This window comes from Sturnira hondurensis, unplaced genomic scaffold (assembly GCF_014824575.4).
Source record: "Sturnira hondurensis isolate 20B ecotype Veracruz unplaced genomic scaffold, ASM1482457v3 Scaffold0020601, whole genome shotgun sequence".
Classification (NCBI taxonomy): domain Eukaryota; kingdom Metazoa; phylum Chordata; class Mammalia; order Chiroptera; family Phyllostomidae; genus Sturnira; species Sturnira hondurensis.
In genome coordinates this window covers 2,320,725-2,339,519 of record NW_028093232.1, presented here as the reverse complement: position 1 = coordinate 2,339,519, position 18,795 = coordinate 2,320,725, and the positions used below count along the sequence as shown (strand labels likewise).

The following is an 18,795-nucleotide window of genomic DNA, read 5'->3' as shown; positions in this document are numbered from 1 at the left end:
GTGATGCAGATGGAGTCTCATCAGAAAGGAGGGTTCTGGGACCCTCACCAGATTGGGTCACATGTGCAGCGCTTCTAACAATAAATTCCTTTTTACGTTCCTCTGGCTTATGGTGAAAATCCCATGGAGGAGGGTGGTCTGCCCCAGATGTGCTAAGGCAAACAAAAGGAGGGAAGCAGGATGTGTGGCAGATGGCAGCCAGGTGGAGTGGGGAGGGGGAGGGGAGATAATAGTGGGAATCTAGGTAAGGACACCAGAGACAAGCTGGGAAGGCAGTGGCTCTCCTTCAGCCCCACAGGGGGTCCCCTTCCAGAGCCCTATCCTGCCACTACCTGGAGGGCTTGATGTTTCGTTACCCACCCGCTACTGTGCTTTACATCTCCCACCAGGCCAAAGATGCAGCCCATGAAAAAGAATCCTGTGGATTACTCCTTGTTGGGATTGCCTATGGGGGTTCCTGATACCCTGCCTTTCACTGGCCTGTGGTTCCCTGTGCTAATTCCGCCCTCTCCAGGATCGCTGTCTCCTCCCCATACTCTCAATCTTTGCAGGAAGAGAATAAGCTTTGGCTAGCAAGAAGGAAAGGAGGAGAAGTGAGGGAATCCAGGGTCTTCGAGCTAAGGGGGAATGGCCAGGTCTTCTAGTTAAGTCTTCTTTGCCACGGCCCCGCTTCTCCCTTCGCCTTCCCAGACCACACACCTACATCTGTGTCTGTTGCCGCACTGCAGCCCTGAATCCACCTTTTCCTCGATCAGGCTGCTCTGCGGGTTGGTGCCCCGGCCTGGGATCCTACAGAACCAGGGCCTCCGTGTGAATGAGACCTGGGCCCACTGCTGCAACCATGCCTAGTTAGTCCGGTGGCTCACCTGCAGCTGAATGCCCATCGGGGTGCTGAGGGCTGGCACCCACTCTACTGAAGACAACGGGCCATTGACGGCTCCTCAAGGTAGATGAGAACATGAGGGCAGCCGTGCCCATCATGCACTGGCCGCTACCCAGCACTGCCCCACCCAGTCCTCTCCCAGGGCAAATGTTTTTGGCTGCACCTAAGGAATGAACAGCAGGACTGGCTACGGCTGAAGCAGGAGGTGCTGCAGCTGTTGGAGGCAGCACTGGCCACAGGATGCTGTTGCCATAATGGCCCTGTGGATGACATGGAAGTGGGCCAATATCTGCATTGGCTGGGCATGAAGTTCATGGCCATCAAGGACCTCTGAGGCCAGGAGATCTTACACCTCTTTCTCCTTGGTCAAGAAAAGGACCCCTACTGTAATAAGCTCTACCACTGGTACCAGATCAGGGGCCCAAGGTGAGCAGGCTAACCTGGGACAGTCTTCCAGGGGCTGGCCTTGGAGCCCTTTTCCAGGCGCCCAACAGATACCACCCAGGTAACCTGCCCAAGGCAACTTGGCTATGAAGTGGAGGGCCTGCCCAGAATCAGGCAGACTCCAAAGTTCCTGCTCTTAACCCAAACTATCCCATCTTCTCACTTCTCCAAGCAGCCGCTCTCCCCATCCTCTCCTCTAAACTTCACACCCTAACTCCTCCCCAGAACTGGGGTCATCTTGGGAGTCCGTGACTTCTCTGCTCCCTGGAGCCCCACTGTTACCATCTGCCATGCCTGTCTCCTCCTACCACATGTACCCAGAACCACCATACACAGTGGAGTATCCGACCTACCATCTCAGTACCTTTGGACACCCTGAATACCCTGCCACCAGCCACAGCAGGTCACACACTCCAGCGGTGGCCCTTTCCCACTTCCAGTTCCCCACCTTGACTGAGGCCATTCCCTGACCCACCTCTTCAAGAACAGATCAGCAACTCACCCCCTAGACAAAATCACTTCCTCTTTAATTGCTGTTAAAGAAGATTCACACCACCTGTCTTGGAGGAGATGGGGACATTCCCCCCTGCCCCCTCCCCTCTCCAATTACCTGGTCCTTTACAAAATATTTTAGCCAGAAAAAAAAAAAAAGACCGGAAACCACTGACACAGACGACCCAAAGGCTGGGTTGATTGAGGGAGGCAGGGCTGGGCCAGGTGGGCCCACTCCACCACCCCCTTTCTGGGGATGGGGCAGGGGACCTGGAAACCCTCCCAGCCACCTCCCATCCGCTTACCCTGGCTGGGAGGGATAACGGGGTTAAGGGATGGGTCTGGAGCTTCTCCAGTGGAAGGGAGGGGCTGGATAGGAAAACTAGTGGGGGAGGGGTCCCACTGTAGGGGTGCCCCCTACCCCAGTTCACCACGGGCGCTGCACAGTCACAGTTACGCAGTCACAGTCACAGACACAACCCAAGAGCACCCCCACCCCACCCCACCCTCTTCCCACCCTTGGCTTCCCCTACCCTGAAACACCCTCCCCAAGCCCCTGCCCACCCCTGCCCCATTGTTGGGGAACAAAGCAATAAATTACAAGGCCCCTCCCCAGTCCCCTTAGTTGGCTCCTACTCCATCCCTTCTCCCTCCTAAGATAGTAGTGAGGAGGGACCCAGGCTCTTGGCTCCCCCAGCCCTTTAGCTTCCATCCATGGGTGGGTTTGGGGGGATGTCTTGATATCCACTCCTCATGGTCCCTTTCACAGAAAGGGTTGGGGACCCCCCTACCCCTCTTGGGCAGCAGGGGTCCTGCCCCTCGCTGCCCTTCCGCCTTCATTGGGCAGTGAGATTAGCATGGAAGGGTGGGGTCCCCTTATTGGCCCCAAGTCTCAGGGCTAGCCCGCCCACGTATTAAGCCCTCCCTCTGGCTTGGCGTCGCCCCCAGGAGCCAGCCTGGGTAGGTGCTCCTGCCGAGCGATTGTCAAGCACAGGCAGGACTGGATCTCCCCCGCCTCACCCTTAGGGGGCGCCAGTGGGCATAGTTGACCCAAGAGCAGATAAGCGCGGGGTCCCCTTCTCCAAACACCAAGTGGCTAGTCCCAGAGCAATCCCAGTGTGAAAACAGTGGCGAGGGGGTGTATTAAGCTGGGGTCTCCATGCCTTGTTGGGGAGAGGGAGGTGAGTTTGTGTCTCCTGGGAGGTGTGGGGGCTGTGCCCTCGTGGGGGGAAGAAGTGCTCTCATGGGGTGGGGTTCGGATTGGAGGTGAGTGGGTGCATCTGTCCAGCGGTCCACCTGGTGCGGTCGTGCCCGGCCCGGCCCGTGAAGGAGTAGGGGCGTCTCTCCCGCTGGGCAACTATACCAGCGCGACTGGGGCGTCGGCGCGACCCATGCTGGCAGCGCTGCTCCGGCGGCGGGGGCTGGGCGTGGCGGTAATGCTGGGCGTGGTGGCCGCGCTGGGGGTGGTGGCTGTGCTGCCGCCCTCTCCCGGGCAGCCGTGCTGGAGCAGGATGTCGGCGCACAGCTGGCTTCCAGCCTGGCGGGCGTAGAACAGCGCGGTGCGGCCCTGCGAGTCCCTCGCGGCCACGTCGGCTCCGTACTGCCGGGTGGAAGCGGCGACGTCACTGCGCAGCCCCGGGGAGGCCACGCGCAGGCCACTCCCCAGGATTGCCAGGCTCACTTCCAGGGTCCCTTTGAGAATACCGGGCTCCCCCTGCCTGGCTGTTTCCGAGACGAGCCTTCAAAATCCCCTTTCCCCACTCCCCCTCACGTACCCACAGCAGCAGCTGCGTGATGACGACATGGGCGAGCTCGGCTGCCAGGTGGAGCGGGGAACGAAGCTGCGGGTCCTCTACGCTGGTATCCAGCGGGCCGTGTCGCGCGTGGGCCAGAAGCAGGAGAACGGCGGCCACGTCCTGGGCCTGCACCGCAGCCCACAGTTGGCGGCCCAGCGGCTCCTCCGGGGCGCCCAGCGGCGCCAGGAACAGCAGCTGCTCGTACTTGGCACGAATCCATGACTCCCGCTCCTCCCTGCAAGACCAGGGATCAATGGGAAGGGCTCTCGGGACTCCCACTAAGAACCTCAACCCAGGAGACCCTCTCGGGAGCCCTTCCCCCACACCAAACTGTTCCCTCACACATACCGCGAAGAGTCCCGCGTGGGTTTGGCTCGGCCCCGCGTGTCGCTCTCCCACACACGGTTGGCCATATCGTTGCCAATGGCCGTCAGCACCAGGGTCAGCTCCCGCGGCCAGTCGTCCAAGTCCAGGGAGCGGACGCGGGATAGGTGCGTCCCCAGATTCCGGTGAATGCCAGAACACTCGATGCAGATGAGTGCGCCCAGGTTCAAGCTGGCCCACGTGGGGTCTGGGGAAGGAGTGAGAGGTCGGCTCCCCACAGAGCAAGCAGGGGCACCCCGGAATTCTCTAACTCCAGCGAACCACACTCCCTCCCAGGCCCCTCTACTGCCCCCTTGCGCTCACTGGGGGCCCCGCAGTCCACGCAGATAGAGTTCCCCTTGGCGTTCCTGATCGCCTGGATAGCCACGGCTTCGCTTTGGCTGTCTGTGCGTAGCTGCAGAAAAAGCCGGGGTTGTTATTCACTCTCCCTGGGAGCCTTTCTCCGAACTCCTCAGACACCCCTCTGCTTCCCACCACCCCCGAACCCCTGTCACCCCCATTACCTTGACCTTGCTGCTCTCACAGCATTGCAGACTGGCTAGGATCTGACTTTCGATTGCCTGGACCCAGGCATCCCGCTCCTCAAAACTGGCTGCCTCAAAGTGCCACGTCTGACCAGTGCTGGACACGATCAAGAACTCGAAGTTTTCCTCTGGGTGGGGGGATGGGACAGGGTCATGAGGGATAGAGTTCAAACAGGGACTGCCTTCCCCAAACCTTCCTCCCTGATGTCCATCCCAAGCCCCTGGGAGTGGGGCGGAGGGGCTGGGGAAGCAGAGGGTGGGGGAGAGCAGGAAGCCCGAGCACATGCAGGGGAAGGCAGGGGCACCCCCATCCCTCTGCACCCCAGCTGAGCGCCCCTCCCAGCTCCCCGCTTGTTACCTGCTTTATAAATATTTCTTAAACTACCAAAGGATTTTAGTTTCCACATTTTGCGCTTGGCTGGTTTCCCGAAGCGAAGGAGATAGAGATAGAATAGAGAGCAGAACGAAGAAAGAGACCAAGACAGAAGGAGAAAAAGAGGCAGACAGAGAGATGGAGAGAGAGTGACAGAGTGCCAGAGACAAAGCAGGACAGACAGATGGGGAGAGAAAGCAGAACTAAAGTCAGTGGCCCCGGAGCAGAGTAGAGCGGAAGCCAAGAGCCATGAGAGCAGGCAGATCTGGAGCCTGGGTCTGAGCACCCAGCAGAGAGCAGGGGCAGTGGGAACCGGTTATCATGGCCAGTGAGGAGCTGGGTCTCTGGGGAGGGAAGGGAGGGCCAGGGTCTGAGTAAACATGGGGAAAGGGTCCAGGGGGTGGGTCACAGGCCTGGGATGAGGGGCCTGCAGTTCAGAAGTCTTGAGGGTCTGGGGGCTTCACTGGGTTCAGGAATGGGTATCACTGTGGTCAAGAGCTGCCAGGGGAGCTTGGCGATCATAGGAAGTTACTGGGAACAGGGGCTGGGTGGCCACAGGGTCCAGGAGCTGAGGAGTCAATGGGGGACACTGAGGTCAGGGGCTGAGTCCCTGGGGGACCACAAGGGCTTCTGGATGCAGGAGCTGGGGTAGTAGGCAGAGCCGAGGGCAGGAACAGACACTAGAGGGTCATTAGGAGAGTGAGCAGGAGCTAGACTTATGGAGGTCATTGAGCACGGGGGCGGGGGAATGCTGGGGTGAAAGGCACCGACTGGGCAATAGGAGGAAGACCAAGGGCTGAGGGTGTCTATCCCTTTTTCCACTAAACTATGTGCAAAGTGGTAGTGACAGTCAAGCTCTCAACTCAGGCACTTTTCCTTCTCCTGCAGGACCTGAGCCAGGGATCTAGAGTTGGGGGTGTGGGTCCAGAGTGGGGGTGCAACTGCCCACCAGGGCCTCACCTTCAGCCTGCCCAGCCGAGCCTTCAGTCTTGGACGGTGTAGTCAGTTTTTTTCTCCTCTGCTTCTTCACCATGGGAGAAGGGGGAGGTTCCCGACTCAAGGGGCTCAGGTCTCCGGACGGCGTACAGTCTTAGGAAGGGAGACACAGCTGCCTCAGCTGCCCCCTCCACAGATTTCCTGATTTCACATAGCCCGTCTCCTCCCCTGAACTAGCTTTGGCATTTTAGTACCCCTCTTCTCAGTTGGCCCTCTCTGGGAGGTCCCCCAGATTATTCCTGAGGAGGTGGGTGGACCAGTGGCTCAGAGTCAGACCCATACTCAGGGCCTGGTGCTGCCACTTAATGGCCTTGAGACCTTGAGCAAGTCACTTAATCTTCTGAGCCTCGGTTTCTTCATCCCAAAAATGGGGATAATAATCTTGACCCAACAAGGTTGTGAAGATTACTTGTTACAATGTTACTTGCTCTTTTAAATAAATCAAGAAAATATATATATATATATACATACACATTTCCAAACTCTCCAAACACTGAATGCGAACTATGAGCTGGACAATGTTCTCAGTTTGTTTAAATCTTAAAGCAACCCTCTCACGTAGAAACTGTTACCTCCATTTTATGAGTGAGGAAACCGAGACATGAGATGTCGAGTGACTTGCCCGAGTGGCAAGCCAGGACTCACATTCAGGCAATTTAGTTCTGGAACCAACTCGTTTTAAGCATTATGGTAAACATGGCAATGCTGGGCTTGGCACCTGGAGCCCAGTAGATGTCCGATGTGTCCACTCATGCACCGGGTCCCAGCCTCCATGCTTCCACTCCAGTTTCACTCCCACCCACATCCCACTTGGCTCTGAAAGACAATGGATGGAGGATGGGTCCTCACTGACCAGTGCTGAGGGCTCGGGCCAAATTCCGGTCTGGCTTCAGCAGGTGCTTGGATGTCTGGTCTGGCGGGGGCTGCAGGGAACCAGGGCTGGGACTGGGGCTTGGGGCAGGAGTAGTGGCTTCTGTCGGAAGCAGAGAAAGATACACACCTCGGTGAGCCACTCAGCCTCTGGGTCCATGCCTTGGCGGTACCTCTTGATCACCCACTCTTTCTTTTTTTAATTTTTTTAAACATTTTATTTATTTTCTTTAGAGGGGAAGGGAAGGAGAGAGGAAGAGAAACATCAATGTATGGTTGCTTCTCGTGCATCCCCTGCAGGGAACTGGCCCCTGGGGGGAACTGGCCTGCAACCCAGGCATGTGCCCTGACTGGGAATCGAACCACGATCGTCTGGTTCGCAGGCTCGTGCTCAATCCACTGAGCTACACCAGCCAGGGCCACCCATTCTTTCACTTACCCAGTTCCCGCCCCGACTATGCCTCCTCTCCCCCTGGCCCCGGCCCCCCTCTCCTGTGCCTTTGTCATGAGCCCCACTCACCAGGGCCTTCACCCATCTGGACAGTGCTCATGTCCTTGACCAGCCCATTGATGCTGGCTGAGGGACCAAAAGCAGAGATGGCCCGTGGGGGCCGCTTGCCAGGGACTTTGACCGTTGTTCGTAGCAAGTCCATCTCCTTGCCGTGGGTGCTGTGGATGTAGTCCTGGAGGGGCGCAGGGGTTGAGGGTGTAGGGAAGGGTGGGGTCCTTGGTGTTGCTGGGAGGCAAGCAATAGTAGGGAATAGAGAGGGACTGGAGAGGGGGCTCTGGGAACTGGCTCACGTTAATGCTGGGGTGGTAAAGGAGGAAGCCGTTACTGGACAGGGTCACATATTTCTTCTTCCATTCTTTGTTCAAGGAGTTGCCACTTCGCTTTAGTAGGAAGCTCTGTGGTATGGAGAAAAGACGTGGATGAAAGCTGCTTAAGACCAGCTACGCCCGGCCAGCCCTCAGCTCCTGGACCACCGGCCGACCTGTTTAATGGGGATGGCTCGCCCACTCCCTGTTGTCTCTCCCCGGCTGTCCAAGCTCCGCTTCTCAGTGTCACTGCCCCGACGATTCTGGAATGGTTATTGGCACTAGTTAGAAAATGGGTGGAGGGACACGCTGATGAAGGTGTGGGGAAACAGATGAAAAAGGGCCCAACAGAGGGGTCTAGGGACCACAGGAGATGGGCAGGTAATGGGACAGGGGATGGGGGTCAGTAGAGCCAATACCGCAAAAAGGCTGGTCCTGCGCTTGGCCGCCCGGTGCAGAGACCCTGGGGTGCTCAGCCCAGCCACTGCCGCGGCCTCGGCCCGCAGCTCTCGGTGGCCGACATTGGGTGATGACGGGAGGGAGGAAGAGTAGTCGCTAGTGTGGCCCCCGTTGCTAGCCTGGAGAAGTTAAAACAGCTGAGATGCTCCCACCCCACCAAGCGGCAGTTACATCCATGTATGAGGAATCCAAGAAGCGTGTTTCATGTCATCACCGTTTATTTGTATCAACGTTAATAAGAAAACTCCTCACTAATGTTGTCTCAGTGCTACAGATTTTACAAAGCGGGCTTCACAAGTTTTTATGCCACATAATTTTCCTGACAGCTTTGGGAGGTTTAGGGGACTTGCTCGAGGACATTGCAAACAGCGTTTGAAGCCTTTGTCACTTTCCAGTCCAAAGCACTTTCTACAAATGGTGTCACTACCATTTCCACCTGCCCCCCAACAACCCCCTTGGGTACTCCGTACTCGTCCTTGGATGAGCAGTTATTCTCTGACTCTTACTAGTCCCTCTATGGACCCTGAAACACCAACTCACCTGCCCGGCTATGGGGGTGGAAGCGGCTGAGTGGCTTGGGGAGCTGGGCAGGGACTTGCAGGCGGCCAGAAGCTGTTGCTGTTTGCGCAAGGTCACCACCTTCTGGGCCACTGAGGAGGGGAGGGGAAAGGGAAGTGAGCAGGGAGGACACCCAAGAACACTCTTCGGTGCCCAGCTGTAGGAAATCCCCAAGAGATAACACAGGCCCCTACTTTCTTGTCACTGTGGCCTTCATGCCACATGTGATACATCCTCCAGCCCAGAAAGACCTTGTGGCTATTAAGCAAAACTTCTGTGACCTTCTTGATCCCTCCTCTCTCCCACACAGGCAGATGACCTATCACTCAGAGAGAGGCCTGGATATCCGACTTCTACAAACACCCCAGGCCTCCAGCTCTCTGTCCCCCACACTCACCCTCCTGGAAGACCCGGTCCACGTTGAGCCCGTAGGTCGCACAAGTCTCATAGTAGCTGCAGCGCTTCATGTCGGCACACAGGGCTCTGGCTCGGGCATCTCCCACCACCCGAGGGGAGGAAGCACTGATCCTGTCTGAGGGCCAGGAAAGAAGCAGGACTGGCACCTCTTCCCCATCTTCCCCGTGTTCCTTTCTCTTGGGCTCCGTTCCCAGGCTAGGCCCTCTAGGGACAGGATCTGAGGGAATCTCTCCTGAGACCAGGTGGAATGGAGTGTGTAAGCCTTTTGTGAGCGCTGGGCCCGGCTCACGTGCCCAACTGTGTTTCTTCAAAAATAAACACTCCAGAGTTGAGTGGGGCTCCCCAACAAGGCCTAAACTAGCTGAGACTCACAAGTGACAATCTCCCAGTCCTGCAAACCCAGTGAACCCGGAAATGCATGGCACGTGAACTAGGGAAGGGATGACTGCGGGTAACAGGTGGACTGCTCACTCTGCCGTGGGAAACCTGGAGGTGAGCAACAGGTGGAAGCAGGCACCCGCCAGACAGGCACCCAGGCAGAAAGCCCTATGAGCGCAACACGGGTGGGCAGTGGAAGGAGATTTCCCTGGCCCGGGTGGACAGTCTGGGCACCTCTGAGTCACTTCTTTGAGAACTGAAATGTTTTCTGCCCTCTGTGTTTTCTTCATCATTTCATTCATATTTTCTCTTTGTTTTAAATAGTTCATTTAAAAGGTGTCAGCCCAACCCAGTGGAAAGGGCTTTCTACGGGCACTAGGGCCTGAGATTTTGTTTCCCGTGGCGGTGGCATCAGGAAATGGCAGCGTAAGAACACAAGGTAGGTGACCCCTCAGAGATGGCAGACTGCTATTCTAGCTGTCCCTTCCACCCCAGAGTCCCCTTTTCTTTGCTCAGGTCTTGGGAAGTTTGTGTTGGTTTCACGGCTCTCTTATCTGGAGACCAGCCTTCATCTAGAAGATGACTGGAATCCACGGGACCATTCCACACCTTACCAAGTTCTCTTGGTGTTGGGCAAGAACCCAGCAGCCATCAGTAGTGCCTTCCCATCCCCTCCTTACCTTGCGTCCCGACCAGTGCCAGTGCCAGGCCTCCTCGCCCCTCCCCCCGAAGGGAGCTCAGCTGCCCGTGCAGACGGCTCACGGCCTGGAAACTATTCTCATCCTCCAGGCTGAAGACCAAGATCACAGCATCTGCCCAGCCTGAGAACTTGTCGGGGGTGAGGGAGCAAACAGAGAGTGAAACAAGTGAATGACAGTCCCCATTAGACCTGGGAAACCAGGGTTCTCTCCCCTGGTCAGTGCTGACCCCAGCCAACCTGCGTACCCCACACCTCACCCCTCACCTTGGCGTCAGGCGCCCCAGCTTCCTCTCGGATCAATACCAGATGAGTCTGTCCATCTACCAGCATCTCTTTTTTGTGCTGCTCACCTGTCCAGAAGGGTTGGAAGTGGCAGGTCAGAGGTCACATGTCACCAGGCCACCCCGAGATTCCTCTACTTTAGCTGTCATGGCCTCGTCCTTCCCTCTGGTCTCCATACCTGCCTGGTCATTGGTCACACTGCCTAGTCACTGCCCTGGGTGCCCGAGCCCAATCTTTAGTTTACTATGGTTCCTGAGAACTCACTCTCTGTCTTCTCCAGCACCTGGTATGAACCGGTCAGGAATCGATGGATGAGCGATGACTTCCCACTCCTGGCGTCGCCCAGTACACCCTGAGGACAAGGTTGTAGAGCAGAGATGGTGGGGATTAGGGGGAGGCGGGATGCTTGAGTCTGGAGAACTTAAGGAGACTGGCAGTGTGCAACCATCCAGAGAGGGCCTACAGGGCCTGGATGATGGTCAGTAGAGATCACCTGGGAGGAGCAGGCCAGGAGTGTGGCGAGAAATACTCCCAAGCTCAAAGTGATCCATGAGCTGAAGAACGTCAGCAACTCAGTGCAATTTTTGTGTGTGTTGTGCTGTTTAGAAAGCATACTAGATGTGTGTACAGGGGTAGGGAGGCATGTCACAGCCCTAGGCATTGGTTGAAAAGTTTAACCCAATTTTAGGCAGAAGAACATGAAAGGCAATAAGAGAGAAGTCGGAAATGAGGCGAAGCCTGGAAGACAGCCACAGGTAAACAGGGAAAAGGGGACTGAAGAAAAAGTTGTGAGGACATACCAAGCCTCAGGAAGGTGCTATGAAGGTAGAACCTCAGGAAAACTAAAATCTATTCCCAATTCACAGAGAGGGGAAGGAGGAGATAGAGGTCAGAGAGTTGAGAACGCAGTGGGCAGGAGGTCAGCCTTTCTGCAGACGAGGGGCCTGGGTTACCTACCAGGCGCAGTTCAGGAATGGAGCGACTCAAAGTCCATTCCTGGCTATTGGCCACAGCCTCTGTAACAGAAAAGGAGCCATAAGAGGAGGTACTCCAGACCCGGGATTCCCAACCCTCAGCCACCCCTCCCCCTTTTGCAGCTTTCCTTAACCCTCAGGACCCTGCCTGGACTGGGGAGTTGCGTGAAGGACTAGGTTCCAGAGTGGTCCCCAGTCTTCCCATCCTAGCCAGCTCTCCCCACAGCTGTTGCTGCCGCTCAGTGGTTGCTTAGCAACGGAGTCAGCAAGATGAAAATACTTCGGTTGGCATCTCCCTTAAAACACGTCCCCAAAGGTAAATCCCTGCCCCACACCTGGGGACCAGGGCTCTGACAGTGGTAGGCTCTTCTCTCTGGAAGGAGAATGTAGGAAGGTCTCCTACCCAAAGGCCTATCTGATCACCAGGAGAGATCCTGGGAGGAGGGCCTGGGACGTAGAAGGGAGTGAATCTTCCTCCATGCTTATTTCACAGGAGAGAAACTGAGGTGAGGGATATGCTTTCCCTTTTACAAGGTCGGTGGCCTCAAGGCCTGACTCCTCTCCACAGCCCAAAGAATGGTGCTTGGATTTTCTATGCTTCCTTCTTCCATAACCCTCTCCACAAGCATCCCCCAAAAGAACTGTGGGGAAGGTTTTCAATCCCTGGTGAAGAGAAGCCGCAGGCCTGGGAGAGTGGGGGGAGGATGGATGCTCCTTCCGCCTGCCGCCACCGGGTCCAGCCCCCGCGCCTGACACCGGCCGGACGTTCCCGGGGCGCCGCAGCTGCGGCGGGAACTCTGGGATCCGGAGCCATCTGCTCCCACCCGCTCCAGAGCCAAACCCCGGGGCCGCCCCCGCTCCCGGACCTGCCTCCCCTCCGGGAATGTGAGCCGAACCATGAGTCCTTTGCCTCTCTTCCAAAAAAAAAAAAAAAAGGAAAGGAAAAAAAGAAATCAAGACAGCCCCTCCGCCTGAAAGAAACACTACCTTCTCCATACCCCCTCCCAAGTCTCCAAGGGTAAGAATTGCCTTTGCAGCAGCCCCGCCCCCTTGAGTCACTCCGGGTCAGCCCCCCGGGGGAGCTCAGTCGGGCTCCGGGCCTGGGTGGGCAGTGGGGGAAGTGAGGCTTCCTATCCGCCCCCTCTCACTTCACAGTCAAGTATTCAGCTCGATCCAGTCCCCACGCACTCCCTCACCACCCAACCTGCCTCTGCTGCATGGAAAGAAACAGAGACCCGTCTCGCTGCCTACTAGCCGCCTATCAGCCCAGGGGAGGAAGACCTATCCCTGGTGAGGAGCTACCTGCAAGGTCACTGTCATGCCACCTGCCCCAAGTGCTCAGGAGAAACCGAGGCTTCCTAACCCCCGTCCCCTCCAGTGTCCCTCTGGGCAAGGCATAGTCCTGTTCCTATGCTACCGGATTCCATCTGAGGCTGGACGTGGGGTCTGGGGCTTCTGTGGGAGCGATTTCCTACAGTCACTCTGACCAAGGGCATCATTTTCCCAGAAAGCTCTGAGGCTTTCTGAGTCCCTCTGAAATCAAGTCATTTCTCATGTCGCACAATGTAGCTAGCTATCCACCCCCGTCAGGACCTCTTACTCTTTACCCCAGGCTTAGGCAGAGAAGTCAGTCTGGTTGCTCTGCCCGCCCAGGAGAGAAGCTTCCCCAGCTCAGTGCCGCACTTGGCTACCCCAGCCCCAGCCGAGTATCCCAGGGGCCCTCCCCTCCCGGTTCTCAGACCCCGGTCCTACTCACTAGGGGAGGTGCGGAGCTCTGTGCCCAGCAGCTCCCTGGACCCGCTGCCAGAAGACAGGCCTGGGGGTCCAGGAGGGGGCCCGGAACCAGGAGGTCCCCCTGTGCTCTTGGTGAAGATGCCGCTGATAAACTTGAGCATTTTGCGATCCCGAGTGGATGCTCGGCCCCCCTCCCGGCCCCTTTTCAGTCCCGGGGCTGGGGGCTCCAGAGTGATTGGAGGCACAGGCCCAGTTGGCTGCACGGTGGCGGCGGTGACAATAGTGGCTGGAGCCGGGGTTGCTGGGATGGTTAGTGGAGGAGGAGAGCCCGCAGGTGGTCCCGGGTGCAAGTCACTGTTGTCCAAGGTCTTACTCTTGCTTTTCCGAGGGGACAGCTTCCCTCGGGCTCCGGGCCCAGCCCCGACCCCACCGGAGGTCATGGCTGCAGCTCCCCCTGCCCCAGCAGCAGCTCCAGTCCCGGCGCTGCTCTTTGACCCCTTGACCTTAGGCTTGCCCTCGCTTTCGGGCCATGACAGGCGGCTGCCGGCGCCCTTGCCCCCGCCGGCTTTGGCGCCACTCGTGGTCACCGTCTTGCAAGGCTTGGGAGCCGGTGGAGGAGGCGCCACCTTAAGCCTCCGGGTGCCAGTGCCCGGGTGCGGGGAGGACGAGCCCGGGACGCCGCCTCCCGCCCGGCCTTCAGGTTCTGGGCCCCCCCAACTCGGGCTGCTGAGCAGGGGGCGCCGGGAGGCGGTGGGGGCGGCTCCGGGCTTGGGGTCCGGACTCAGCCCTCCGGAAAGCGGGGGCCCTGGCGGGGTGGCCCAGAGGGAAAGGCGGCGGCCGGGAGCGGGGGAGACGGGGCGGGCCGGGCTGGCGGGAGCCGGGGACAGGGCGGGGGTCTCCGCGCCCTCGGCGCCCCCAGCGCCCGCGCTGCTCGTGCTGATCCACAGCGCATCCTGCCGGTGGAAGAGACGCTCATGCCGCTTCTTGCCCGGCTCCTCCGCGCCTCGGGGGCTGCCAGGATCCCCGGTCTCCGCACCTCTGGTCCCGGGGGCGCCTGCTGCGGCCGCAGACGGGGAAGGTGGCGGCGGAGGCACTGACTCGAGCTTGACCAGGGTCAGCGAGATGAGGTAGGTCGTTGTCCGGCGCTGAAGCGCGCCCGCGCCCCGGCTCATGGGGCCCCGAGACCCCCGAGCTGGGGAGGGGAGAGGAGTCCCCCGGACTGCCTCAGGGGGGCCCGGCCATGGGGCCGCCCTGCTCGCTGCCCCCAGCCCCCCGCTGAGCCCCCGGCCCGGCTCCGCTGTCGCCGCCGCCTCCGCCGCCTCCGCTTGCGCCCCCCTCCCATCACACGGGGCGCCCCCTCCCCATGCTCCCCGCCCTGCACCCCCACCCCGTCGGAGCCCCGGGACCTTGGTGCTGCTCCAGGGAGGCGCGCCGGACCGTGCACCCCGGCCTGGTTGGGGGCGCTGGGATGGGCGGGGGAGGGCGGGGAGGACGGCAGTGGGGGCAAATAGGGGACAGGGAGGGAAAGGGGGCAGAACGGGGACCTGAGGCTGGGGGAGAAGGGGAGCCGGTGCGGGGGTGGCAGAGGCGGGGAGTGAGGACTAAAGGGACGGAGGCCGCGGATGGGGATCGGAGAGGGGGTCTTCAGGAGGGTGGGAAGCCAATGGGGCTGGTCGTGCAGGGGATTCGCAGGGGCAAGGGGAGGATGCTGGGGATGGAGATACGGGCGCCGGCGGGGGAGGAAGGAGGGAAGCCGGAGGGGGTGGGAACCCACGGGTATAGGGTCTGGGAGGGGAGGGGCATGAGATCCGGAGGGAGAGTGGGGGGGGCTCGCAGGGGCTCGGCCGGTCCGGATGCGCGCTGTGTCCGGGCGCTCCCCTCACATTGGGGAGGAGGCAGCCCCCCCCCAGCATCCCCCCACCTTCCCTCTACCAGCTCTGCTGTCTGCGAAGGCGGCGCAAAATCCAGGACTGGATTTCCCTCCCAAACCCTGGGCTGGATTCCTGGAACTTGGACTCACCCGCTCAGACAATCTAGCCCCCTCCCCTAGCACAGCAGTTAGGGTGCGCGACTTCTGGGTGTGGCATTTAAGGACCAGCGTAAAAATCAGTCTATGGGTGGACAGTCCACCGCGCAAATGGAGCAAATTCGGTGTCACTGCTAATTCTGGAGAAGCTGAAGTTGGAAAGTGGAGAACCCCGAAATCCTTTTCCCAGGACCTTGCTTGTCTCCCCCAGGTACTTGCATGTGTTCCTTTCCCCATAAGCCGGCCCCCTCGCCCACCTCCACCTCCTCTCACGAAATACATCGATGAGGACACGCTTTGAACCCAACTGTCCCAAAGTGAACTTGGATAGTGTTCCCTGGAGATGGGGACAAACATGGAACTTCACAGAATAGGGAGGAGGGGGTTGCCTCATGCAGAGACACATCTGGGGGCTCGGAGGGGCCCAGGCTGAAAAGTAAATCAAAGGCTCCAGCTCGAGGTGTAAGGAGAAGGAATATATCTACAGATTGACACCCCCCATACCAAAAAGCACGGTCTCCATAGCAACCGTAGCTCCAAGAGTGCCTCAGAAACAGCGGGGATAAGCAGAGAGGAGGGATCGATGTTTATGGTGGTGTGGGTGGGGGGTCTGCCATGGAATTTGTGGGTCATGGAGGCCCCACCCTCACATCTGGTTACCCACATGTGGGGTATTAGCGCCCCCAAATATAAGGAGCCCCTCAGTTAAGACAGCGGGAGCCAGATTCTTTTGGGCTCTTATTCAGTCTCCTGAGGTTTCGGGGTGGGGCTCGTTTAGAAGGTTAAAGAGGAAAACGTCTGTTCTGTATCTTCCACCCCTCTAGGGACCCTGGAGTTCAAGGCTCACTGTTCTCAAGCCCGGAAAGAAGGATTAAGGGGTTAGGCCACTGGGGAACAGAGACCGAGACCCAGCAGGGGTGGGACGGGAGTCTGGCGAGGTTTCCCCGCACCCCTGGACTCGGGGAGTCTCAGCGTTCCCCTAATTTGGCGTCCCATCCTCCTGACGCAGCCGAGACTATAATAGTGCAGTCGTGGGCGGCTCTTGGAGGCAGGAGCCGGCGGCGCACTCGCTCGGGCCTGGTAGGGGTTCAGGGTGGGGAGTGTACCGAGACGCTGGATGCCCTTTGTTTTCCCCAAGACCTGTACCCAGACCCTCCATGGGCCTGCCCCTAGGTCAGCAGCCTCTTGCCCGATGCCCCACCCCACCTCTGCCCCCCGCGGCGCCAGGCTGGCACTCTCCCCCAGACGGAAGTCTCCTCAGCAGTCCTTTCTGAAAAAGTGATGGAAATTTTGATTCTGGCTTAACTTCTCTTCTCTCCACTGGTGGCCTCAGTTTTCCCTTATATCCACAGGGAACAGCACCCTGATTCTCTGGGAAGAGTGAAACAAATCACTCGTGAAGAGTGGAGTCTTCTCAGAGACTTCTGCCTGCATCCCTCTCCACCCCTGCTCTCTAGAGCTAAGCGGCGCCTCGACCTGACCTAAACGTCTGTCTATCCCCCTTTTCTTTTCTGCAGGGGTGGGGCGTGGAGTTCCTCCCTGGAAGTCCCTGTGGGGCCACTCCCCCTAGGTCTGCCTCTCCAACAATCAGTACTGTGGGGAAGGTGTCACCTGTCCTTCTTGTCAAAAGGTGGAGCACCAACCTCAGAAGGGCAGTGGCAAGGGGATCATCAGACTCCCTTAGGAACCGCACCAAACTGTTCCTTCTGCAGGCTATGCTCTGGTAGCCCTCACCATCAGAGACCAGGCAGAAGGTACCCTTGATGGAAAGAATGGCTTTTTGACTGCCCCCATCTGCCACCCCCAAGTAGGCCACTAAGAATGGAGAGGTTGAAAGAGACCAGGAGATGGTGGAGGACGTGTTTCTCCCAGACACCTTTCATGAGCAAAGGAGCTCGCTTTTGTTAGTTCTTTGCCACCACGCAGGTGATGAAAGGAGAACAGTCCGGGGAGACCTCCAGTTCCATCAGCTCCTTGGTGCTGGCGCCTGGTGGATGGATGAGCGGTTCCTGCCAGGGCCCCACCACAGGACTGAAGGCAGGGGTGGGCAGGAGGATGTGGTGGATGATGTTGCCATGGCAGCACTTCCTTCCTGTATAGTCATCACTTGCTCTAATGGCACTAAGGAGGTAGAGCGGAAGGTGCGCTGGGGGAAGACAGGAACGGGAGCACGGGGAACAGAGGGAACTGATGAGAGTCCCGGGGAACCTCTCTGACCTCTCTGGTTTCAGCTGTGCAGAGCATGCTTTGTGAATGTTAGTGTGTGCCTGGAAGCCTGAGATGCTCTGTGTGGTGATTTCAATGTGTGTATGTATTTGTGTGTTTCTTCCTACAGCTGGAGAACAAGAGGTCACTGATCCCTCATGGGTCCTGGGAATGAACACATTCTCCAATCCCAGAACCTTCTGCCCTAGACTGCTTCCTGCCCCGACTCCCCGGGCAGGGTCCAAGTCTACCATGGGTCTGTCACAGCCTGTCTTCTCCGTGCTCACCCACTTCTCCATTTCCAAGAAGGTCAGCTCAGCAGTGACCTGTATTTTGATCCCCAGGGTGAAGAATCAGAGTTGGGGGAAGAGTAGGAATGACACCTCCCATATTTTTTCCCATCCTTTCCAAATGTATTCCCCTGAATCCCTGCTCCATCTTGGAAGCTGCTAGGCAGTAGCTGATTGAGAAATGATGTATGACCCAGCAAACCGTCCTATGCCCCTGCTGGTCCTCTTATACACCCGAGTTGGGAGCTAACCCTTGTCTTACCTCGTACGCTATTCAGTGAGGCCTGGATGCTGTCCCGAAGCTCCGAATCGCCCACCTTTTCTGCCAGTTTCCTGAGGCGGTTTAGAGCCTGCCTGACTACCTCATGTCGCCTGACTTCTGCTCTCACTGCAGCTACAGCCAACTGCCTTTGGGCATGCATGTTACCCAGTCCTGTCTTGCCAGGCTAACAGAAACCTCTGGCAAAGAAGCCCATGGCCCTACAGCCCCCGAACCCCAGAAGGCCCCTTCTGCTGTGCCTCAGAACTCCCCGCCCCTGCCCGCCCTTCCGTCTGTCGGCCTCACTTCCTGACTGGTGAGTTTCAAACCCACAGCCTGGGACAACTCTACCTCCTGCACCAGACACCCCCTCTAGCGTTGGCCCTTTGGCTCTGCCAGCCAGCCAGCCTCTGCTAAGATTCCCCAGCCAGGTGGAGGTAGAGACCTTAACAAGCATCAAACCTCCTAGGGCCTCCTGTGGGAGGGAGCTAATTAAAATAGGTGTTGGTGCTGGGAGAATGTGGCAAGCCAGGTCCCAGGTGCAATCTCAAACCTTTGGTGACCTACAGATCTGTGTGCAGTCTCAAACTCTCACAGGAGTCCATACACACTTGGCCTGTCACTCTCACAGCCCTGCATTCCGGTTTACTTGTAATAACCACCCACTCTACACACATCCAGAGAGCTTGCATACTTATATCTTGCAACATAACCCTTCCTGGGTCAGCTACCTGACTGCAACCACCTCCTGATTAAAAGGGCTAAGCAGTTATGGGAAGAACAGGCGATTGAAGAGGACAGTAATCTATAACCAGCCCAAACCACCATGATCCATGATCAAGAGGTTTCATGATAATTAACCTGTCTATAACACAACATTTTATAACAACAGTTTACAGCACAGCTTCATATGTATCATCTTTATGTCAGGCCCA

The 18,795-nt window shown here is 58.0% G+C and overlaps 1 protein-coding gene across 4 annotated transcripts; it reads right to left on the bottom strand.

Annotated features, from left to right (window-relative positions):
- Nucleotides 1-2,379: 2,379 nt before the first annotated feature.
- On the bottom strand, nucleotides 2,380-18,137 carry AGAP2 (ArfGAP with GTPase domain, ankyrin repeat and PH domain 2). 4 transcript variants are annotated; one of them, XM_037030188.1, is made up of 19 exons: nucleotides 17,864-18,137; nucleotides 11,330-11,388; nucleotides 10,637-10,724; nucleotides 10,355-10,440; nucleotides 10,071-10,218; nucleotides 8,993-9,127; nucleotides 8,578-8,687; nucleotides 7,998-8,156; nucleotides 7,755-7,841; nucleotides 7,564-7,668; nucleotides 7,283-7,445; nucleotides 6,746-6,865; nucleotides 5,857-5,985; nucleotides 4,882-4,941; nucleotides 4,503-4,651; nucleotides 4,303-4,393; nucleotides 3,964-4,186; nucleotides 3,595-3,850; nucleotides 2,380-3,419 (listed from the first exon to the last, which is right to left on the bottom strand). In XM_037030188.1, the coding sequence occupies exons 1-19, from the start codon at nucleotides 18,021-18,023 to the stop codon at nucleotides 3,177-3,179; spliced, it is 2,571 nt and encodes an 856-aa protein (XP_036886083.1). In that variant the 5' UTR covers nucleotides 18,024-18,137; the 3' UTR covers nucleotides 2,380-3,176. The 4 variants fall into 4 exon arrangements, with proteins under 4 accessions (XP_036886083.1, XP_036886081.1, XP_036886084.1 ...); XM_037030186.1 differs by lacking the exon at nucleotides 17,864-18,137 and adding an exon at nucleotides 13,103-14,344; XM_037030189.1 differs by lacking the exon at nucleotides 4,882-4,941 and having other exon boundaries at nucleotides 17,864-18,136.
- Nucleotides 18,138-18,795: the final 658 nt, after the last annotated feature.

Coding starts and splice junctions, on each gene's coding strand:
- AGAP2 (XM_037030186.1), bottom strand. CDS start 14,252: ATGAGCCGGGGCGCGGGCGCGCTTCAGCGCCGGACAACGACCTACCTC. Junction 10,441..10,636: donor GGTGCTGGAGAAGACAGAGA/GTGAGTTCTCAG, acceptor CCTTCTGGACAG/GTGAGCAGCACAAAAAAGAG. Junction 7,842..7,997: donor GCAGGACCAGCCTTTTTGCG/GTATTGGCTCTA, acceptor TAACCATTCCAG/AATCGTCGGGGCAGTGACAC.